The sequence below is a fragment of the Hemicordylus capensis genome, chromosome 4, assembly GCF_027244095.1.
Source record: "Hemicordylus capensis ecotype Gifberg chromosome 4, rHemCap1.1.pri, whole genome shotgun sequence".
Classification (NCBI taxonomy): domain Eukaryota; kingdom Metazoa; phylum Chordata; class Lepidosauria; order Squamata; family Cordylidae; genus Hemicordylus; species Hemicordylus capensis.
Genome location: NC_069660.1, coordinates 32,661,499 through 32,686,495, shown reverse-complemented (window position 1 = coordinate 32,686,495; position 24,997 = coordinate 32,661,499). Strand labels below are relative to the sequence as shown.

Sequence of the window (24,997 nt, the reverse complement as noted above, 5' to 3'; positions counted from 1 at the left end):
ATACACTTTACCACTTCTAAACCATAGTACGTAACCTAAAGGAGAGCAGACAACTAGGAGCCTGCAGATTTAGAATGAAAGTAGCACTTTAGAATGATACTTGCAGTTTTATTTTCAATTCCTGTCCTAATACTAAATTTGTCTTTTTCTTTTTAATGCAGCAGCACACTCAACTGATGTTTTCATTAAGTTTTCCTCCAGGATCCCAAAATGTATTGCCTAGCCTGGGTCTAAAATGGCTGCACCAGTAGCAAATACATTAGGAGCATAAGTCCCAATGTATATCAGTATGGAGTTACATAGAATTTCATCTAACATTCTTCCGTCAAGTCCCCAGTAGGAAGATTCTTTGGGCATTCTTTACAGTCATTTGGAATTTTATTGTCCCGAACAACTTGATACCCAGTGTTCCCTCTAAAATAGATTCCCAGCTATTGTTCCCTACAACTCCCAGCATCCCCAGCTGCAATGGCCTTTGGCTGGGGATGATGGGAGTTGTAATCAACATCTGGAAATTCCTGTTAAAGGGAACAATGTTGATACCATTTGCAAATTTCACTAGTTCATTATTCAGACTTGACTAGATCACTGATAAATACATTTATAAGACGTAAGTTTGGGCGGGGTATAAATTCAATAAATAAAATAAATAATAAAATAAATTATAGCAGTCCCACACAGACTGCAGAGGAAGTCCACTATTTATTTATTACATTTCTAGACCACCCCATCCAAAGGCTCTGGGAGGTGCACAACAAATTTAAAAAACATAAAAGCAAACACCATTTAAAAACACACTGCTTCAAACAATATAAAAACAAATTTAAAACAATTCAAAGTCAATTAAAACCAAATAAAATACTTTTTAAAAATTTAAAAACCTTGGAAGGCCAGGCCAAATAAGTATGTTTTTAGGGCTCTCCTAAAGGCCAACAACGAGCCTAAATTACAGATATCTGCTGTGAGTGCATTCCATAGACCAAGAGCAGCTACAAAGAAGGCCCGGCTCCGAGTCACCACCAGACATACCGATGGTAACTGGAGATGGACCTCTCCAGATGACCTCAACATGCAACGGGGATCTTACAGAAGAAGGCGCTTTCTAAGGTAGCCTGGAACCAAGCCATTCAGGGCTTTAAAGATAATAACCAGCACTTTGTATTTTGACCAGAAATATTGGCAGCCAATGCAACTGTTTTAAGACAGGCATAATATGGTCTCACTGGGTTACCCCAGAGACCAGTCTGGCTGGCACATTTTGCCTCAAGTTTCCGAAGTATGTACAAAGGCAGCCACACATAGAGCGCAATGTAATAGTCGAGCCTGGAGGTTACCAGCTGATGCAGCACTGTTTCGAAATCATTCATTTCAAGGAATGGATGCAGCTGTCGAATCAGCCAAAGTTGATATTAAGTGCTCATGGCCATAACCTCCACCAGAGATACCACTGTGAGGCCCGAATCCAAGAGCACTCCCAAGCTGTGTACCTGTTCCTTCTGGGGGAGTATAACCCCATCCAGCACAGGAAGATATAACTCATCCCTCAAATTCCGATCTCCCACAATGAGCACCTCCATCTTGCTTGGATTCAGCTTCAATTTGTTATCTCTCATCCAGCCCATTACTGCATTTAGGGAGTGAATGCCATTTCCTGACAGTGACGATAAGGAGAAATAGATCTGTGTGTCATCAGCATACTGGTAACACCCTGCACCAAATCTCCTTATCACCTAGCGGTTTCATATAGATGTTAAAAAGCACTGGTCCATATAATAGCTCCATATAATGGCTCCCATTTCGAAGAGCAACCATCACCAAGCTTCACCATCTGGAATCTGCCTGAGAGTTAGGAGCAGAACCACTGCAAAGCAGTGCCTCCTATCCCCAACTCCCCCAGGCGATCAGAAGGATATCATGGTTGATGGTATCGAATGCCGCCGAGACATCCAAAAGAACCAACAGAGTCACACTTCCCTGTAGATTTCTTGGTAAAGGTCATACATCAGGCCGACCATTTCAACCCCTTAGCCTGCTCTAAAACCAGTTTGAAATGGGTCTAAATAATCGGTTTCCTCCAAAACTGCTGGAGCTGGTTAGCCACCACTCTCTCAATCACCTTGCCCAACCATGGGAGATTGAAACTGGCCTATAATTATCCATCACTGAGGATCTAGGGAAGGCTTCTTAAGAAGTGGTCTAATTATTACCTCCTTCAAAAAAAGGAGGCATCCTACCCTCCCTCAGTGATGAGTTAATGATATTAACTGGGCCATCTCCAACAATCTCCCTGCTAGATAGAAGCAGCCAAGTCAGGCAGGGATCCAGAGATCAAGTGGTAGGTCGCACTATTCACTATCCTACTCCACTTCTTGTTTTTAAGCAGCTAATGATCCATATAATGCCCCAATCCTTTATCCTAAGAAGACTTCTTCAAAAGGTCTTTGGAAAAATATATAGGTCAGTTCAGATTTCACATGGAACTTCTGCATGACATTTATAAGCTTCAATCTCACATGTGAAGAGAGGTTGTTTTCTTTTCAAAGTTGAGGTTTGCCATGACATCTAAACCCAGGAAATTCTGGGTTGTCTAACAGTTTTTGAACAAGCCAGGACACAAGACTCTGATTTCATCAACAGGGCAAGCATGTTGGCCCAAGGTTCATGAATGTTGCCCGGATCCAGGAATAATCCATGGTTCTATGTGATATGTGAATTAGTTCACTGGCTAACATGCCCTACAGTGTAATGTAGGTGGTTCAGAAACATCCATGCCACTCTGGGGCTCAAAAATGCATGTTTGAGCATGTTCAAACAATGCTGTGCAAGAGCACTGTTGCAGTGCAACTCACCCTTGAGCAATCACAGGTCATGCACTATTTGCATAATTCCCAATGCAAGTAGCATGCAACCCATGATCAGGCAAGGCTGAATTTTAATGGCACAGTCCTCTTTTGCAGTAGTGTGTGTGTGTGTGTGTGTGTTAGAGCGCAGCTCTGAACTACCCACATTATGCGGCAGGACATGCCTTTTGGACCAATCCCTATTTGCAGATATGTGAGCACTCACAAATAATGCTAAAAGATTAGCGAATGAAGATGTTGCTTAAAAGGCAGGACAGTAACATATACTGTGTAAATTATTTATCCCCTTGTCTAATTTCAAATGGTGTACTTTACCCATCATCACCCCAAAACTATGAAAACCTAAGTCTTTTCAAACTACGCAATAAGTTGTTCAACTCTTTTTAGCTGTAGTTCTATCTTTTGCACTATCAAATGCAAGACTTTCTTCCTTAACAGTACAAGGTTGAACAGAGGATCATGGATTCTATTTCACATGTGTCCAGTTTCACATGTGTCCAGTTTAAAGATGGTATCTCCCAATAGCTCATCTCTCATGATCACAAGATCAACAAAGCATTATGGAGATACATGCTTACCACTTATTACAACAGATTGCAATTGTGAGGCTAGAATTCCTGCACTTTGTGATGGCTATTAAAAAAAATACTGGTTGTACCAATCATGGAATGGTTACAGGAAATGAATTAGATATAACTGATCTGCAGAGAATGGCTTTCATTCTTATATTCAATGACAGAAGCTTCCTAGAGATCTAAAAATAAAGGCACATGTCCAGAAGCCCTCATATGTGCAGGATTCTCATTTATGGCATCTGGAACTACATAAGCATACAAGAGCCAACTGGATCTTTTCCCATCTGGAGCCAACAATGGGAAGCCCTGCTTGTGCATGCAGACTATTTTGGGGGTTATGATTATAGGCTATATAATTTATAGCATACTCTAAAGGTCTTGACAAACAACAGAAGAACACCAAGGATGCTTTGAAATTTCAGAAAACAGCAAAGAAGTACAATTACATTATTGCAATTTTGAGGGATTTCAGGGATTCTGCAGTAATAAAGCTACTTTGTTTTGCATTGTTTGGTCTACTGCAGCACACTGAAAGTCATGTAGACACTGATGCTAATGGAGGGGGGATGGGCAAGGTTTAAAATCTACATATGAATAATTTACAATGTGAGGTTAGGATAACCATTTAGAACTGATGGATCTTCCAGTTTGTGCCTTCCTTCTCCAAAAGAATTGTTATGGAGCTGATTAAACACAATAGTTTAGTCATACTGCTACAAAGTTTACTGCTTTAAAAAGAGACAATACTACAAATAAAACATTTTTCAAGGAGCAGTCATTCAGTATTTGCAATGTTTTTCCTTTCCTTTTTCCCCCACGCTCTTTTTTGTTTGTAAAAGCAACTTGGCATCAAGGGATGGCATAAAGTATTAAAGAAAAACACAGTAAACTGAGATGTCAATACATATCTTTCCTACCATACTGACTGATTTCATCCAGCTCAGTTTGGTAATATGATATTTGTTAAATTTGAATGTGCATCTTAGAATACATTAGTCTGGGGTTACCTACCAGAAACAACAGTGGTATATTTTTCCAGGTTCCTAACACTGCAGGCAGGAAAATGTACTGTATATTGTTTATCCAGATCCACATTTTTCTTGAGAAAAACTGAAAAGCTTATAAACTACTAGGTAGAAGGAAATGGTTGCCAACTGCTATTAATTGACTGGAATTAATATTAGCTACAGAGAAGCTATTATCTCTGTGTTTATCAGGTTCAGCAAGATAGACTCAAGGCAGTTCCAAAACCAATTTGTTTCATATATACTATTTTTAAAGCTTGTATGACAAAGAGGATGTTGGAATAGAGGTTCTCTCTCTCTCTTTTTAAACAGAAGAGCTGGAGAGATGGGAAGTAAAAAGGAGGGCACAACTGAGAACAAACCTACACCATGAGTTTGCAGCATATCCTTTTCATGATTATTTTAAGGTCATACTCTTCATTACCATCCATAGAGCACTGTAGTTAATTGTAATTAAATAAATATACTTTTAGACAAATAAAATAAACTTGTTCTTCAAAAAAACTATTCCTTACTATACCATTAATCTCAAAAATTCACAAATGTAGACACATCTTCACATTCCCTTAACCTAGGTTAACTATAGAGAGCAATCAAAAGTTGTAGATGAACTACTGCACCTTGACATTTAACCAGGAAATCTGATATGGAAAACTACCAAGGAAATATTGCCCACATACAGAGTATTCTCAATTTTATTAAGGAAATTGCTACATAAACTTAATCTCAAGAGCCATACATTTCTGGAAGCTATTTTTCTTAAAATTAAATACAGTGTTTAGCATCATAAGCACTAAAATTCAATTTTATGTTTAAAGTAATTACTGCTGCTTCTAGATTGTGAGTAGCAAGCATTAAATAAAATTTCTAGAAATTGCATTAGATTAAAAAAAAATGGAGATAGTATTTTGCATGCCATAACTGAATAAATAGCATCTGTGTATAAGCACTCACCTATAACAGTCTCTTACTCATCGGTAGCTATGCTATTTATGCAGGATTCTTAAAATGGCGTCTGGCAGCACTGCATTGCCTCATTCCTATACTGTAGCTAAAATGGTAGCAATTTATTCAATAACTATGTCCCTTGTTCAAACAGCAGTACTATTTTAAAAGCAATCGTCTAAGTAGCAGGAAAATGGTAAACGATGATACAGTGATATCTGACAACCTAATGTTTAACTAAAATGCACAAGACAGGGAGGTTTAATGAAGTCACAGGTTACTAAGGAAATCCTTCCATTTTAGATACTGTCTTCAGTTTGAATATGCAAGGAATGATGATCTCCAATTTTCCTGCAAAAAGCCTAATGTGCATTAAGATTTAACATAAACAGGAAAACACACACATGTACAAGTCAATCTTAGAATCTGCACACTTTATACAAAATGAAAAATGTGATTTTTTTTTAAAGTGCGTTTTGACAAAAGGTGTGAGAAAGCTGTGAAAAATGTTCATGTATTTCAACTCTGGCAAGCAACTGTATTAGTTATGACTTGCATAGCATAAACAGGATTCTTATAACACTAACAGTTTGATCCTATACAGGTGTGCTTAAAGCAACTCATTTCATAGGATCAGGCAGCACAACTTCAAAATTTGGAAACACAACTGAGTACAAATCTCTAGCTCATAACCAACACCAGTGCCTTCCATATTACCTCAGGACAAAGCTTTTTATGCTGCAGTATTTTAAAATCACACAATGGATGCATGAATACCATGGGCCCTGCCAATAAACTGGTAGCACTGGAGGGACAAACAGGTCTGATTTGTAGATAACCATGTCAAACCTAGCTCATATGTAGCATGTTTTGAGAAAGAGATAAAGCTCTGGACTGATGGTTTCCATGAATATGATTTGAAATTCAACCTGATAGCCCCCTGAACATATTATGTGCTTGCCACATTGAGAATTTGGTACAAGACCAGCTTCCAGAATGACAAAATGCCATCTGGAACTCTTTAATTTGATACTCTTTGCTCAAAAGAATCCAGGGCATAGCTGGCATGGAGACCTATCACTCTTGGACAGAGGACTACAAAGTAGCACCTGTCTGTCTTAAGGGAGACTGAATTTCCTGTATATTTTGCCAGATGTAAAACAAATATGGCTTCTCCACCCAAGAAGGGAGGGCAAGAGTGAGATTACAGAGAGAGGAGGTGCTAAATGAGTTAAGTCAAAAGAAGTCTGTGCACATTGATGCTAGATTTACAAATTATAATCCTCAAACTGGTAAAACAATGCTGCATTTTGCATATGTTTCTTCCAGTCAACAAAGTATATGCAGGATGGAGAGAAGAGGACATTCCTTTTGGGTCACTTTACATGTTGCCCCCTTCCTTTTTTCAGTGTTGTTTACTGATAACAATTCGCTTCAGAAAAGTCATTCATTTCTTAGCCAGTCCTATTTAGCTGCCACCTAAAACAGGTTGCCTACTCAGAATGAAAAGCATTTTGTTTTGTTTTTTAAATAAAGCTTGTGTTTTTACACTATTTTGTAAAATACAACATGCTTTTGTTTTTCTGAACTACACTCTCTGCAGAGCCAATTACAAAAGTAACTGGATGCCAGTCTAAATAACAATGGCAAATTATATTCATTTGGCCAATCTAAGTAAATCCCTAGTTGTCAGAAATTTTTAGAGGCACTATAATATCAGTCCTTGTTAAACCAAAACAGTGTAATGCACAGTGTATGTGCTTTCTGTAAGAAGCACATATTTCAGCTAGGCTGCTTTATATAATCTCAATTCAACAGCAACATTTACAAGATCTGCTTCTCCCTGTATAGGAGCAGCAAATGTCCCTCCCCCCATGTCTGTTTAAACAAGACCCACATCATCTGGATTAAGACAGAGGGGGAAAGAGCACCCTGTGTTTCTTCATATGCTCTCCATAAAAGCAGCTGATATCACATCTTCTGAAAGCATCAAAAATATATAAAATTCTTCAGCATGGCTGAATTTGCTTTACTGATATAGAACAAAGATGGGAGAAATTTCCAGAAGGCCTTTCTCAGCCTTGCTACAGTATTTGTCAATCTTTAACCTATCCTTGGTTTCTATTGGCTCAGGCTTTCAACACAGCAGCATGATTGGGCTGATCTGGGAAACAACACTGCTCTCGCTCCTTGCCTCAGACATCTTGCTGCAATGCAGACATTTATATTTTGTGAACTATCAAAGAATTAGCATTTGAGCAATTTTAAAAGGTGAGCTTCAGGGGACTTGTGATGCTGTGTTTCATTATGTGCACAAGGGTAGTCCATGCAAATATGCCTCCCCCTGACAGCAATACCTCTGGAGGTACAGATTTGAGACATATACTTCTTCAACAAAACCTAGGGGAGCCATTTTAATTCAAGCATTCTGAGTACAGCTCATTTTCTACTGCTTCTTCATAAGATAATATTGTGCAATATTAAGATTCCACACCCAACTGCTAATGTACAGTAAACTGCTGTAAGAAAAAAATATATCTGGGCACAGGTCTGACAACTGAAGAACCAAAACTTATTGCTCAGCTTACTTCTACATGCCAATAAGTGCTAAAATAGCACAGAAACTTGATAATGAACTCAAATTCCTTTAGAAACCGGGGGGGGGGGGTTAATTATCTGAATAAAGTATTTTAATTAGTACATTACTTTGCTGTTTTCAGTTTAAAACAAAAGAGCTTGTTAGGAACAAAATCAGAATACAAGGGATATTATAGCAATTTATCGAGTTCATGAGACCCAATATAAAATGGTGACTAGGTATTATTTCTTAAGCCACACTTGTATATTATATTATTACAGAACTGTGCCTAAACTGTACAGTATGCTGTGAGGAAAAAGTCCACTGAAGAGATGCTCATTGAAACGTGCATATAAAAATGTCTCAGTTCCAGTTTACTTTAAAAACACAAGTTATTCAAAAGTAGCTTTAAAACCATTCATGCTGCATGATATAGCACAGAACAACAAAAGCACAGGGTTACTGAGGGATAACCTTGTTACAATGTAGTAAGATTACATTGCTGAGAACTAGCACATTCATCACACTTCAAAAGCCTGAGGAAAGTCTGAATTGAGCTTTAACCTGCAAGTGCATTAATTAAGGGGTCCAGGAACAAAGAGTAAGCAGAATTTTGTTTTCACAGGAAAACAGGAAGTATACATTTCAAGGATGGTACAAGGATTGTCTGAAAAAAGATATAAATTCAAATTGGCAAACTGTTCATATAAAAATGCTGAATATAATCAACAAAAAAGATTTTTTACTTAGCTAGCTACCAACAGAAATTCAGTTACTGAATTAACTTTATCCTGTTAAAGCAAAAGATTAAGAACTATTTGAAATTATCAGAGAATAGCAGACAAGTTTACTTACCAAGTGCTCAAGCAACCATCTCATTTTTCCCAGTAAATAGGATACAACAAGCTGGCAGATTTGGGATTTGACCAAAAGGAAATTTTTGAAATAATTACGTAGCATCATGCCAAAAACCAGAAAAGCCCAAAAAGAAAAAAAAGAAAAACATGTAATGCTCTCATGAACCACACATGATTTTATATCACTCCATCTCAGAGAACTGTGGCTGGTACATTGCAAAAGGAAAAAAAGCACAGTTAAGTCCATTACTTTTATTTGTACTACAGTAAGAAGGTAGATAGTTCAAACACACACACACACACACACACACACACAAACACCACCCCACCGTATCTTTAAACAGGATTAAATAGGTAAGGCTTTGAAACAGATGCATAGCTATGCTTGATGGTTTCAGACCTAAACTGTTTCTAAAACCTGAAATAAGAACATCTTTAAAGAGACAGATTGTTAGCTATACATTGTTCTCCAGAAAAATACAGACACTGCAGCTAAGGATCCTGTAAGAAAAAAGTTAAATGCCCATTTTAAGTTAAGGCAAACCTTCACAAAAAAACATGATGCAATAGCACTCCACCACTTAGGCCCAATATCTGCAATCTACCATTAGCACTATTTACTGAGGTCTAGGTTGCTAAAAATCCCATGTTTTCTCAGGGACAACTTAGCTTAGCTCTTCTTTTCACTGTCTGAAAAGGTAAACTTGCCTGTTCTGCTGTCTGCCATTATCCCTGCTTGTCTCCCTGTAGGGCAGTTAAATGCATCTGCTCCCTAGCTTCCATTTTCTCTTCAGCAGGCATGTGACACAACAGACAATAGTGCAGGCAAACTGCTCAGACACAGAAAGCTGCTTTGGAATAACAGTATCTTGACAAGCTCTAAAAACCACCATCCCCTTGTGAAGAAGTATGTTTGCAAACGTTCTGCCAGTCTGTAAAATAAAGCTATGGCTAATGGCTACTAAACCATGTGACCCAAGAAAGCAAATTTAAATATTTTCAACTTAATAAAGTGCTGTGGGGTGAGTTTTGCGCGATAGATCACAGAGAATCACACTGTTAAGCCACAACTCATAGGTTTTAGAGGAAAAAAATGTAAAAAAGTAAAGCTTACCTCTGTGGATGCATTGTTAACACAGTGTTATGTCAATACTTATAAAACATGGAGGACAGGCTCTCAGTACTCAGACAGAAAGGGCTTGGCACTTCAGCTTGATGATCTGTCTTCCTAATAAAAGCTAATCCTGGATTGGCTACTTTGGAAAATCTGAATGCAAAGCTTCAGGGGATTGGCTGAAACACTTCCTGAGCGATTATCTTTGTGCAGCTCTGGCAAGCAGGAGCCATCCTGTGCACAGAGAAGACAGGCTAAACTAGGCCTGTTTCAGCAAAAGAAACTTAAAAGGAGAACCATGCACGTACACACTTTTTGCAGAAAGCAGATTTTCAAGCAGAATTAAGTGAGCACTAAGTGCCAGTCTAAATAAAACATTTCTCAAACCACATTTGTTGCTTTTGCTTCAGGTTTTGTAAACTTGCAGGTTTCCTCAGGTCACAAATGCTGTTTTTTCCCCTACAGAGTATGCAAAATTTCTGAAATGCATTGTAAAAGCTACATTTGATAAAGGCAGAAAAACATACCGAAGCAACACACACCCTGCAAGGTATGGAATTAAACTTATATTAAAAGATCAAGGATAACTGCTGCAGTTCATCTGTTATATAACAGCAACACAGCTCAAAAAGCAAACATGATTCTTCTATACACATTAACAAGCTTGTAGTGTGCTGTAAAAGCCCACATTTTGGATTTTTACCAACACTGTTCCAATGCACAATATATGTTGAGTTATAAAGCAAGAAATTGGCCTTCTAATAACTGGCAATGCCCCTTACCTAATTAAATATAAAGGACACAGAAAATAGCTACGATTTTCAGTACTGTGCTAGATGCTGTTTTCACAAAGTGCCCTTCCCTCATCCCTAAGGCCTTCTAAAGCTGTCAGTTAAACAAAAATCTGACTTGCCTATTAGTCTGCTGCAGCTGCAGCTTCCTGTTCATTAACCCTATCATATTTGGCTCTTTTTAAGCAGGCCTTGTGAAGAGCTGAGTTTCAGTGTGGAGAAAAACATCAGAGCTGCTTTTTGAACAATGGAAATCTGAATTTAGCAACGCCAATATGAAGTCTTTATTGAAATTAGATATCTAAAAAATAATACATTTTAAAAATATGAAAATAAATTTTACAGTTAGAGCACAATTCATTAAAACAGCCAGTCGGATTTGGGGCCAGTTCTTAAAAATTCTATGCAAGCATGAAATGAAATAAAGTGTTTATTCTTCTCTAGAACCTGTGTTTCAGTTTGGTTACCACAGTCTGAGCTGCAAAATGTGTTGCTATGCTGGGGGAAGGGAAGGAATAGTTTCAGATGAAAAATTTCAAAATAACAGGTTTACACACAGGCCTGTCTTAACTCAGTGCTTATATTTGTGCCGATCTTTTTTTGCATTTGCACCTACAAATTACTGTGCACAAAAAATTATACATAAAAAGGGAATGACAAACAGCAATCAACAATCTTCTATATGAAGAAATGGACCCAAACCATAAAGGGTACGTTGGCTGGAGGCAGACAGTACAAAAATAGGCAGGTTCTGAGTGCAAACTTCAATGTATTGAAACAGCCAATTATCCTGAGAATGCTGCACAGTATTGGGGGTACACATAAGCAAAGAGAGCACATAAACCGTCAATGGGATACAGAAAGACTACTAGCCAAATTAAACCTGCTTCTTAACCAGTTTTCTCAAATGTATGGGTTAACTATGCCTCACATGAAAGCTACTAAAACCCCTCCCCCATCCTCAGCAGTAAGTGATGCAATAAAAGCTAGCCCGGCTCCCCCCCCACACACACCTCTTTCAACTGTGGATTTCATTTGAGGCACACGCATAATCCAATCAATGCAAAAAAATAATCCTAGACTGCTGTGTTTCATGCTGTGGTTACGTTTTCCTGAGATAACAATCATCTTCACACTTCACAGGGAAACTCGCATGCCACTGAAAAGTTGTAGTTCTATGCCAAAGCTGTTTTTCAGGCTGGACCAGTGGATTAAGCATAATGCTTCCGTCAGACACCGCTCTACAGTTTCTACTAGAAGGAAACATTTTCCCTTACATACCCTAGCCACATTTTTCAGTACAGAGAATAGTAAGAGAGTGCCTTCACAGCTCTGTTGATTTAGAAATGCAGCAGGAACTGAACACTGTGATAAGGGGAAACAGACAAGCCACTTAAGAGCAGCAAGAAGAACCTGGAAACGGATGGCAAGCCATGCAGCGTACATTTACAAATTCAAACCTTTCTGTACAGTTTTGTCTCTAGAAGCCTTAACAAGAGTGTTTATCTCAGTGCACAGAATTCTTTGCTGTTATTCCAAATGCCAGGGGAAGGAAGGAAGGAAGGGATAGCCAAGTAATGTGGTTTATCAAGAGGATATTATTCAGTAGCAGAAATGTTTGAATCGTTAAGCCTAGAACATGTGCCTGATCTGAATTCTGATCATTCTTGTTGTCACCAGTTTGTAGACTAATAAGGTTAGACTGAGAGCCAGTGTGGTGTAGTGCCCAATCTACCCCAGCCCAATCTACCTCACAGGGTTGTTGTGAGAATTGTGGGGGGCAGACCATGAATGCTGCCATGGAGGGATGGCAGGATAAGAATATAATAATATGAGTGTGGCTATTAAAACATACTACCAAATTTTAAGTTGAAACCAGCCCTCTTCAGACATTAAAAAAGCAGGGATGCTATACTAACATACAGCAGCCTGAGAGTGTGCCAGGAAGTCACAACCCTTACTCTGATATGCTCAGAAGCCCTACACATCCACAGTCCACACTTGCAGCATTTAAGAGTGGCGAGCAGGTGGGTTGGGCTTCTGGGCACATCAGCGGAAGGGATGGGGCTTGAAGGTACTTTCACAGGATGCTGTATACAAGTACAGCATCTCTTTTAAAAACACCTGAAGAGGGCTATTGTTCTGTAAAGATATTGTCTGAGGTATACACTCACTTGCCACCTAATGGCGCAGCGGGGAAATGACTTGACTAGCAAGTCAGAGGTTCCCAGTTTGAATGCCCACTGGCATGTTAACCAAACACCTATATTGGGCAGCAGAGATATAGGAAGATACTGTGCGGGAGATGGCAATGGTAAACCCCTCCTGTATTCTGCCAAAGACAACCACAGGGCTCTGTGGGCGCCAGGAGTTGACACTGACTCAGCAGCACACTTTACCTTTACTTTATACACTCACTTACTATTTTTGAAGGAGTCAATATTCTCTTCATACAATAAACAGAAAATTATACTTTTTAGTCTATGCTACTTAATCTTAGAATTAGGAATGTGCCCAAATCAGCTCGGGCGCCCGCATCCAAACTGGTTCAGTGGGGTGGGGATCGGGTTCTTTAAAAAGCACGTCCTTACCTGCACCTCCACTGCTTTTCTGGGCACGCTGTTCACTTTTCAAAAGGCCAGGCTTGGCTGCCACACTGTTTCCAGCAGCCTGCGCATGGTGTCAGCACACACATGGACGCTGCATGTGTAAGCCCACAGTGCACGCAGGCTGCTGGGAACAGCACGGCAGCCGTGCACTGCCTTTTGAAAAGCAAGTGTTGTGCCTGGAAAAGCAGTGGGGCAGCGGAGGAGCAGGTAAGGACCTGCTTACCTGCTTTTTATTTCTATTTATTTTTTTACGTTTATATTCCACTCTTCCCACAAGGAGCCCAGAGCGGTGAACATAGTTAAGTTTCTCCTCAGAACAACCTCTGAAGTAGGTTGGGCTGAGAGAGAAGTGACTGGCCCAGAGTCACCCAGCAAGTATCATGGATGAATGGGGATTTGAACTCGGGTCTCCCCAGTCCTAGTCCAGAACTCTAACCACTACACAATGCTGGCTCCCACAAAGAGAGATCATGAAAGGACCCAATCCCCACCACACTGAAATGGTTCGGATGTGGGCACCTATAGCAATCGGCCATCCCTTACCCTAAAGAGTGAACCGGAAGTAAACCCTGTCCTGACCAACAGGCGGTGACCTCTGAGGATCAGCCACTCAGCACACGGTGACTGGGACCTAGAGGGCCTGGCGGTAGGAAGTGAAGGGGGTCTTTGTGCTCAGAAGGAGCAAGTAGGGTGATGAGAGAAGATGGGGATCAGGCTTCCAGCTATGAAGTATTGCTGCCTCATGGCCACCAGACAGCCTAGAGACTTCTCTCATAGAAGGATATCTGCAGAATCTTGAGAGACAGGATTGCAGGAAACTTGAGTTATCTCCTGGAGTTTGGGGTGAGTTCAAGGGAAAAGGAAGCCAAGGGCTTTGGCTTTGGGGAAAGGTTTAGCCAGGGAACCATGTGTTAGTTAGCCTGTGTTAGATTACTTTATTTTTTGTGCTTTTGCAAATCCTTTCAACTGGTCTATTGTGTAATGTAACCTTCTAAGAAGCCCTAGCCTGAGCCCTTTTTATCCAATCAGGGCTCTGTAAAAGTCCCTGTACCCTGTAAAGGGGCTTTTAAAGGTTCCCTGCAACTGGGGGTGCTTTTTGAATCATCCTTTCAACTGAGTAACCACAATTTTAAAGTGTGCCGCTCCAAATACCAGCTGGAGTGCTTTTTGAAGTATTCTTGCAAGTATTGAGTGTTTTGGTTACCTGTAACTAAATGTTGGGAAACCCTCAGACTGAAGCAATCTGTAATATTTTTTAATAACATTTTTATCTTTTTGTTCTTTGTATCTGACTTGCCTCTGAGTGGATTTTTAACTCAGGAAAAGGGGTTTTACTCTGGTACAAAAATGCCTCAATGTTGATTGCTCAGCAACGCAGACTACCAGGTTTGCTCTTCACATGTAGACTGCACGTGGGAGGTATTCTGTCTTTTTCCATTTGTAAAAGAAGGAGTGTTTCCCTGAAATTTTGCCCACATCAGGGAGGGATTAAACTCTGTTAAAAAGTGGACGCGGTGGCAGTGATTACCAAGAAACAGTTAAGTTTTAAAGAAACAGCCTTTGTTGAGCAAACATGGAGGGAATTAATCAGCATTTTTCTTTCTCCCATGTGGGCTTGCCTTGAGACAAAGGCTGGTCTTAAATATGCTATTCGCAACAGCGCCCGAGCTAGTTTGGAAGCTTCCTAAGAAAGCACCGAACCAGTTCAGGCACATCCCTACTCAGAATAACTAACTTGCAAATTGCCACTAAAGATAAAAATCTTCACGTCCACCAAAAGCACTAAAACAATGAAGGGAAAATCCATATTTACCTCTCTAACAATCATGATTGTGCATATTACAAGACAGTTAAAAGGCATTAAGTAGGAAACTAATTCTCATGGAATTATTTTGAATATGTTGCCCTTAAGTGAGAAGCTATAAGGTCTTTCTCCAAGAAGCTCAAGGCATCTTACATGGGAATATCCTCTCAAGAGCTCTAAGAGGTAGATTAGGTTGAGAGAGAGAGAAGCCTTGCTCACATATTATGTTCAATGTACATAGAATGTGTAGTGTGTACGGAATACAGATCTGTACACACATAGTTATTCATATATTATTTTGCTTTGTCTGGTAGTACACTTCCTATATGTACCCTACGTTTGAAGAGACCTGTACCTCAGTTCACTTTTTAAAAGAATGCATGTAAAGCCATTCACATAAACACATGTAATTGTATACAGATACTTATATGAATGTACAACATAATTAGCCCTTATGATCTTTGAGAAGGGCTATTGGGCATGCGGGGCGGAAGGCTGCTAAAGCTTACCTCCCCCTCAGACCGTGCTGGGCGGGCGGACTGCATGCCTGGACGGACACCAGCTTTGCCCAGCAGCTTGGAGGGTCAGGGGCTAAGACACATTGTCCCAGCCCCTGAAAATCCTATAATGTACCATGTAAGTATGTGGTGCATTCTGGGGATTTCCCCTGGCTGCTCCTGTATTGGCAGCACACAGCACTGACACAATCATTTCGCCCAGGTTAAGGGTGCACATGGGGGAGGGCCTCTTTGGCAGGTTTGCCACCGAGGTGGCGGGAGCAGCTGCAGGCCGTTCTTATGAGCAGCCAAGACGGGCTTGGCTTCATTAGCCTTGTCTTGGCTATGTGTGATAACAGTCTCCATGTTTCTATAGCAGGGCTGCACAAATTTGGCCTTCCAAATTTGGACTACAACTCACATCATCCCCAGCCACATTGGCCAACAGTTGAGGATGATGGGAGTTATAGTCTTAAAACAACTGAAGGGCTGACATTGTGTAACCCTGCTCTATTGTGACATGCACAAGGACCCTCAGTGAAAACCATGGCTACGTAGGAATTTGAACCCAGGGCTTCACTGTTGACCATTGTCTTATCCACTATACCACAGCACACTGACTCTCTAACCAACTTGTTGCTTCACGTGACAGCTTGCCCATCTTTATCTCCCTCCAGATTGTGGGGACTACAATTTGCCACAAGGAGGAGCAAGTTGCAACCCACCTCTTCTTCCTAAGTAAATCCTTCAAAGGGGAAATGGCACTGTGACAATAAAAAATCGCCAACACACACACACACACACCACCAGCCCTTTCCTAACAGCAACTTGCCATGTATAGCAGTTGTTTTTTTCAAGTGGGTACTACATGTGTGAACTGCTTCTTAGATGTGGAAAGACTGAGAGCACAGCAACATTGCATTCAAACAGAGGAAGAGGGTGTGCATACAGACCTGAGGCAACTTTCCTATAAAAACAACTATAGAATTTTGCAGGGGGGCAATGGGGTGGGAGTGAGAACAGCAAAACATGCAAACCAAACAGGTTGCACCATAGCAAAAGTGATACAGAGTGAGGGAAGTAACTCACAGTATTTCAGTGCAGGATGATACTTCTCATATAGTAAAATGTATTGCCTTGAAATGTTTAACTGTAGTATGCACTTCTATCATCTACCATCCCATTTGAAAGCCGGTAAGCAGTTATGGATCATAAAACAAAATGGATCATAGAACAAATCAATCCAGAATTTTCACTCGAGGCACAAATGACCAGACTCAAACTACCATACTTTGGACACATTATGCAAAGACCCAGCTCCCTTGAGAAGGCTATAATGCTGGGGAAAGTTGAAGGAAAGAGAAGAAAAGGACAACCAGCAGCAAGGTGGATGGACTCAATTATGACAGCAATGAATGCACCACTGAGAGACCTAAAAGACCAAGTTGAAGACAGATCATCCTGGAGAGAATCTATCTATGTTGGCACTAAGAGTAGACACCGACTTGACAGCACTTAAGCAAGCAAGCAAGCAGCTATGGCAGAGGCCAGAGCAAAGAAGTAACAGAAGTATGCCCCACTGGCACAAGCACTCAATCAATCAATTTATTACAGCCATAGGCCATACAGAGAACATATAAAAATTAAAACAAGATTAAAAACACAATATGCCAACTGTAATATAATACATAATAATCAGGACAAAACAATCGCTCCTATGAATTAGACCTTAAACAAGATCTTAGTCTAATAGCGACATAAAAGAATTTCGCCACCACCTTAGTAACCTCATTATTTTGAACCTCAAGACAGAAATTCAAATAAAAGAAGTCAGCTCTTCTTGGAAATTGCTCTAACAGAGGGAATATGAGTTCTTTCCTAGTATCATAGTAAAGGGAGCAATATAACAGCACATGCGAAACCGTTTCAGGGAGGCCTGCACCACAAGGGCATAGGCCAAAATCTGACAATGCCTTATCAAATCTTTTTTCCAAAAGGGCTGAGGGCAACACATTCATACGGACCCTGCACAGGCACTCAGGGAGTGGGTCTATGAGGTCTCTGTCCATGCCCTACTAGTCAGGGCCCTGGGGGGCTGGTACCCTGGCAGCGAGCCAGTACTGTGAGCTTGCAGTGTGGGTACGCAATGTTTGGCTATGCCAAACTAATGCACAAACTGATGGTGTCTGACACCATCCAGTGGTCCCAAGACATCTACAGAGAACACATCTCGGGATACTGCCAGTACCAGGAGCTGGCTTGCCCCCCTAACGCCCGAGGGGGGGGGAGCTAAAGCAGCCTGCTCCCCTAACCCCAGAGGAGAGGGGCCACTGAGCACACAAAGGAACAGCTCGCCCTCCTAAACCCAGAGGACGGGAGCCACCTGCAGCTTGCCCTGCTATGCCCACAGGAGGCAAGCCACCACACGATCCACCCTACCATAGTAGGGAGGAGCTCCACCAGAACTGCAGACAAGCCCAGTGAGGTTTTTCCCTTGCAGAAGGATGCCAGACTGCCTGGAAATCCTCAGAGAACACCCCAGACAACAAGCCGCCTCCTGCCCACAAGATGAGACCGGGTTTTCCCGCTCCCCTGGCTTGGACTCTACCCTGGACTCTCTCCAGATTCACATACACATGGAACCGAAGGAGGACTTGCAAACATTGGTGATGCCTTGCAGCTTTTGACTAATTCAGATGGACACTTGTTTGCTTATAGCTCTTTAGACCTGCATGTATGTAACCTCACACTTCGGGAACATGGTCTGTAGCGTATTTGCATGCTAAACTGACCACGCCAGCACAACAACTGAGAACGCGAGGAACTCCCACTGACAGCACCTCTGGAGGATCCCTTGGACCTGGAGAAGAACCTCTGCCATCGAGGACCCACGCCCAGAGAATGCAATTGGCAGAAGACTGGTGAGGCCAGGATCGGACCCACCCTTGGACCTTTTGGACATTCCTCTCACTGAACTCTTTTAACTGGACTCTACCCAAACCCATAGGAACTCATGTACAGTGGTATTTTCTCTCTGCCAGGGGTGTAGCTAGGGGAGAGGGGGCCCGTGTTCATCCCTCTCTCTGGCAGCCCCCCAGAGTGAGGGAGATAATGAAGAAAATAGGGAGGTATGGAGCTGGAGGGCCCTCAGGAGCTTTGAACCCTTTCGTTCAATTATAGCTACGCCCCTGCTCTCTGCTATTGCAATTGCCCGTGTTTTATCAGGAAATCTTATTCACTGCTGCACTGCTTTTGTAAATCATATGCTAAACATTCTCTAATGCACTTCTGACAATATATGTCACATCAGGAACAGAGAAAAATTCAATAGAAAAATATCTCTGAAGAATAAATAAGAATAAGGACGGTTTCAACTCCACTAAGCAAAGAAATGTAAAAACAAGTTACTCTCCACGCATAGTGACCATCACAGAAGCTTTAACCTCTGTGCTGCTGTGGAAAGAAATCAAGACATTTACAAAATTGAAAGGGCTCTTTTCTAAGGAAGCAAGAGAAACATGGAAATTATATATAAAATAATTCAAGAAGGAGCTATTCGGTTAACATCTTGTGTGGAAAATATCTTGATAGAAATATGACTATCATAACATTAATTTATTCAATCATCTGTGAAGCTTAAATTTTTAATTTTTACTTGCCCAGCCACATGTGGCAAACAACTATCCCAGAGGGCGGCCAAGCATCCATATTTCCACCAAAATGGCTGCCAGCATCAGAGCTGTACACAAAGCTTCCATAGCACTGCACTATGTAACACAGAGGAGTACTATAAACACTGCACATGCAGCTCTTAGTCTCCTTTCTAGCTTTAAAGACCTATTGATTTTAAAGCCAGAAGAGAGAGAGAGTCCACTATGGAGGCTGCCCATGTGGGTCTCTCTCTGCTGCCAGCTCTGCTTCAGTGTTATTCACATCAAAAGCAACATTCCCAAACAAATACAACTGAAATACAGAGTTGATTCTCTGTAGGGGGAGGAGATCTGGCTCTGGGGCTGCAATGGCGCTGATGGTGGCTGGGCATACTGCCAAACTGACACACTTGGTCCCTGGAGAGAGGATTTGGTCACATATCAGATAGCAATTTAATAGCAGCAATAGTTAGATGAGGCCTCAAGTTCTCCTCTCCTAAACAAAAAAAAAAGGTTTAGTGAGCTGGAGAAAAGAATCCAAATACTTGCCTCAAGTGGCAGTAAAAACAAGGACTAATTGGGGGCTTTTCTCAGGTAGCTTGTATTGTTTTGAACACAAACAAGCAAACTGCAGATTTATCTCACAATGGTAAATAGGTTATTTTAAGTATTTTACATGACAGACATGGGGGCTTTATCTTCCTTATTTGGAATGATCTTTCATATTGTCTCAAAAAGAATGAAAGGTAAAAGCACCATTTTACTTGAACAATTTATGCTGCAGAAAGCAAGCAAGCCTTCAAGCTAAGACAGCTGAAAGAAACCCCTGCTGCAATCAGTGAATGAAGCCTCTTATCCAGTAATAAAAGGCAATTAAAATGCATGGCCCACTGCAGCTTAGTCAATTGCTTTTCCGGGGTGTGGCTATTTAGGTGATGATGGGGGGAGAGAAAAACAATGAAATGGGGAGAACAGGAAGGAAGGCATAAGTAGAGGGCTAAAGTCAGAGATGTTAATCAGCAGTGTTTGTGCTTTGAAAAAGAAAACCAGTGAAAAATGAAGTGGAGGTTGGAAACCACAAAAACAAATTTAACTCTTAGAAGGAAACATAGGGATGGGGAAACAGAAAAAGTTCAACATCAACCACAAGCCAAGCAGAGTTCTAGAAACTTTCTAGCTTTTTGCCTGGAGTCATTCCTCTTTTTACAGAGCACTGCAGATACTATGCTTACCTCCTACCATGAAAAAACGAGGGAATCTCTCCCAGAAAATGCCATACACACTACTTATAATCCACAACACAACAAATGAGAGAGCTCCCTAAAAACACCTACCACCTGACACAGACAAAAGAGGCTGCTTTCCCAAGAAATCTAGAAATGCTTTCTGTTCACAAGACAGGAGCACAGTAATTGCTGAGACAGGTTCAGGCAGAAAAGAAAGAACTGCGGGGAAATTGCAGAGCTTACGGGGGGGGGGGGGGCAAACTAAGCTATGAAAAGGGGAAAGTGTATGCAGAAGTGGGCTGCTCAAAAATGCATTCTACAAAAGAGCCAGGGAGCTGCAGATGGTTCACAGTACCGGATGGGAGCCTGTTTTAGTATGTTTCTGAAAGGCGTAGGGGGAGCAAAGAATATGCATCCAAAGCTAACAGACAGAAGTCTTGTCCTACAAAAGCAAGTAGAAAATGAAAATACCTGTCTTCACTGGTAGTACTAGTAGTACTACTCCCACAAGCAATATAACACAATTCCTTTAAATGGACCAATATGGCTTTCTACAATTTTTACTCCCACAGTAAAGTGACTCAGAATCTTTTTTTTTTTTTTTTTACTATCACTGAAGCACAGAAGATAATTTATCCTGAAATAAAAGGTGATCAGATACTCAAGATGAATATGTGAAATTTTGCATAAGGGGAATCGGAAACAAAAGATGAGGCATCTTCTCTAGTAGTCAAAGCTAGTTCAAGATTTCTAAGCATATGAATCAATGCAAGTAAAAGTCAGATGTAGGCCACTGCAGGCAATCCAAATCCATCTAGCCAAGTAAGCCAGCAGGTAACCATGGGTGAATGGAATAACAATGCCAACTGGCCATCAGCTATGCTAATAACCCTATTAGCCTGTAGCAGCAAAAGTACTATAATGTGGCATTACATGGTAATCAGGGTGGACTTAAGAATCCCACCATCCTGCTTTTCTACATTTACTTCATCTTCCAGGACCTCCCAACCACAGTAACAAATATAGTGATTCCTGCACTCAGACTTACTACTCTCTGACCCCTTCCAAAAGTCATGCACATATATCCCCCCTGCAAAACAAAACCCTATACATGCACAGGCAGTAAGGGTGCAATCTCCCCCAGAAATCCAGTGTAAACGAGCAAGGATCCACAGCCAGAGGATATCCAGTTATAAGAACGTAAGAAATGTCCTGCTGGATGAGGCCAAAGGCCCATCTAGTCCAGCATCCTACTTCATGCAGTGGTCAGCCAGGTGCATCTGAGAAGCCTGCAAGCTGGGAAGAGGGCAAATGTTCCCGCTCATTGGTGTTCCCTAGCACTTGGGGTTCAGGGGCATGCCACTTCTGATCCTGATAGAAATATATAGCTACCAAGGCTAGCAGCCATTGAATGCCCTATCCTCCATGAATCTGTCTAATCCCCATTTAAAGTTAGGAACATAGGAAACTGCCATATACTGAGTCAGACCATAGGTCCATCTCGCTCAGTATTGTCTACTCTACACAGACTGGCAGCAGCTTCTCCAAGGTTGCAGACAGGACTCTCTCTCAGCCCTATCTTGGAGGTGCCAGGGAGGGAACTTGGAACCTTCTGCTCTTCCCAGAGCGGCTCCATCCCCTGAGGGAAATATCTTACAGTGCTCACACTTCTAGTCTCCCTTTCATATGCAACCAGGGCAGACCCTGCTTAGTTAAGGGGACAAGTCATGCTTGCTACCACAAGACCAGCTATTGTGGTAGCAAAGTTGTATAGACTGGAAGCCATCACCACTCACATCTGGCTGTAGCGAATTCCATAGTTTAACTACACATTGTACAAAGAAGTACTTCCTTTCATCTGTCCTGAATCTCCCAGAATTGAGCTTCAGCGGTTGGCCCCGGGTAGGAGTGTGCATGGTCCGGTCCGGAGGCCATTGACAAGGCTTCCAGACCGGTCCTGATACCCCACGGTTCGGAAGGATCGGGGGGGGGGGGAGTTTCTCTTTAAGGGGGGTGGTAGTACTTACCCCCCCACCGCTCTTCCCCCTCCAGCGCTGGCGGTTTCCAAAATGTTCTTGGGGCGGCAGAGTTCCTCCCTGCCGCCCCTGCCCCCGTCGTTGTCCTTGCTAGTGTTAAAGTAAACAGAGCTGGTGGCACGCATGCACCCTTTGCGGCGCGCATGCTTGTCCCTGCCGCTGGCGCGTGTGCAGCGTGATGCGGCACGCATGCGCCAGCGGCAGGGACAAGCGCGCACTGCAAAGGGCGCATGCGCGCCACCAGCTCTGTTTACTTTAACGCTAGCAAGGACAACGGCGGGGGCAGGGGCGGCAGGGAGGAACTCTGCCGCCCCAAGAACGTTTTGGAAACCGCCAGCGCCGGAGGGGAAAGAGCGGCGGGGTGTTTGTGTAAGTACTACCACCCCCCCTTGAAGAGAAACTCCCCCCCCATGCCGAACCGCGGGGTATCCGGACCATGCACACCACTAGCCCCAGGTTCTAATATTATAAGAGAGGGAGAAATACTTCTCTTTATTTACTTGATCCACACCATACATAATTTTATACCCCTTTATCATGTTTCTCCCCACCCCTTCCCCCCTTCTTTCTAAACTAAAAAGCCCAAAACATTTGTTTTTCCTCACAGGGGAGTCACTCCAATCCCCTGATCATTTTGGTTGCCCTTTTCTACACCTTTTCTAACTCTACATCCTTTTTATGGTGCAGTGACCCAAATTTTACACAGTATTTTAAGGGCAAAGTCTAAGAGCTGATATAGAAGGATATAGCGCCTACCTCAGAATCCTATTGCTCTGTGGACCTTCACTCTCCTGTCCTGGTGCCCAATGCCACTCAAGTGGCGGGAGGACAGGACCCTACAGTTTGAGAATCGCTACACTAGCTGTTTTGTTAACTTAGTTGCCAGCTGTGTGCATCTGTATATTCTCTCAGTGCACCTAGTGAAATAGGCTATTGGCTGCTTCACACAATGCACCACTTACCATCCTAAGCATGTTTTCTCAGAAGTAAGTTCCATTTAGTTCAGTGGGCATTTATCGCCAATCCAATAACTTTCTTCAGGATAGCAGTCTTACTCTATAGATTCTACAGTTCAAGCAAATGCTCTCTGACACTACTAATGAAATATTTGTTACAAGTTTATGCTTGCCTCTCAACAAGAGCCTGTTCTTGTTTATGTGGGATGCTGAATACTTATTGTCTTCTGTTGGCAGACATTTCCAGCTTCCTCCATCTCCATTTAAATTAGAACAAAGAGTCTTGTGGCATGTCAAAGATTGAAGTATAAACTTTTATACTGCAAAGACTGAAGTATAAACCTTTGTGGACTAAAAATGCATCTGATGCAATGAACACTTTTTCACAGACGGACATTTATAGTTCAATAAATCTTTAAGGTGCCACAAGAATCTGTTGCTTTTGCTGCAACAGAATTAAAAGTTACCCCTGTGGAAGGTTTTACATTTTTAATTAGGCTTGGTTGCAGTGCTGATGCAATTGCTATTTGCTTGCCCTGTAATCTACAACAGCATATCTGGTATCTGACTAGACTCCACCCGCTGGGTCTCATGTTTCAATTAGATCAATGGCTGTGTTAGAGCTTTTGCATTTCTAGAATTGCTCCCAGACAGTCAAACTATTAACCCTGACTGAAATACTGATATTTTTATCCACAGCCTAGGCAGAGTGGATGCCTAAATCACATGATTGAGGTGAACTAGTTTGCTATTGTACATAAGAGCTGGAGGTCAGATGTGTGCATTTTTTGTCTATCTTAACAATATTTTTGCCATTCTTGTGGCTTGGCCTATTTGTTCTAGCAAAGGTTGCAAATTCCTCATCTTGTTACAGACTGCTTGCAGGGAACTGGTGAGCTCATATTGCTTGCAGTAGGAACTTGGACATGATGAGGAAGTATTTCCAGTAAGACTCATCAACTATCAAGCATCCTAATTTGCAGAGATAAAATACTCGAAGCCACCCTAAAGTAGCTTTATTTTGCAATCATATCTCAAGGACAATTGTAACAAGTAGAAACTGACATAGCAAGGCCCTGTGATTGTACCAACTCACTTCAAGGAATGCTTGTGTGAAATTACTCCCAAGCATAAAGGCACAACCTCAAAAAGAAGGCTAGTCTAGAAGCTTCCCTGACATGAGTTTCAATTAAGTGAGTAACTTTTGTAAGATAGGGGGCAGCATTTTCAAAGAAGCAACCTCTCGAATAAGAAATCTGTTGTGGATCAGTTGTATGAGAAGACTGTACAATGTCAACCAAACTGACCAGAAGTGATTGATTGATCAAGTGCCATCAAGTCGGTGTTAACTCTTAGCGACCACAACCAGAAGTACCAGGAGTATACCAACCCCTTACTGGTATAATCTGGAGCAAGCAATACTCCTAATCTTCAATGAAGCTATCACAGCATTCCATCAAGGCATTCTGCAAC

The 24,997-nt window shown here is 41.6% G+C and overlaps 1 protein-coding gene across 14 annotated transcripts in view; it reads right to left on the bottom strand.

The window, feature by feature from the left end:
- Nucleotides 1–24,997, bottom strand: part of ZMYND8 (zinc finger MYND-type containing 8) — a 149,656-nt gene that overhangs the window by 82,839 nt on the left and 41,820 nt on the right. Inside the window, exon 1 of one of the 14 annotated variants that reach the window (XM_053243405.1) lies at nucleotides 9,956–10,020. The exons of 10 other annotated variants lie outside the window; for them this stretch is intronic. In XM_053243405.1, coding sequence (XP_053099380.1) covers nucleotides 9,956–9,969 — 14 coding nt within the window. In that variant the 5' untranslated portion in view covers nucleotides 9,970–10,020. Of the gene's footprint in view, nucleotides 1–5,415; nucleotides 5,480–8,839; nucleotides 9,076–9,549; nucleotides 9,702–9,955; nucleotides 10,021–24,997 lie in introns of those variants that run through there. 3 more of the 14 variants (XM_053243412.1, XM_053243411.1, XM_053243413.1) reach the window with 3 other exon arrangements.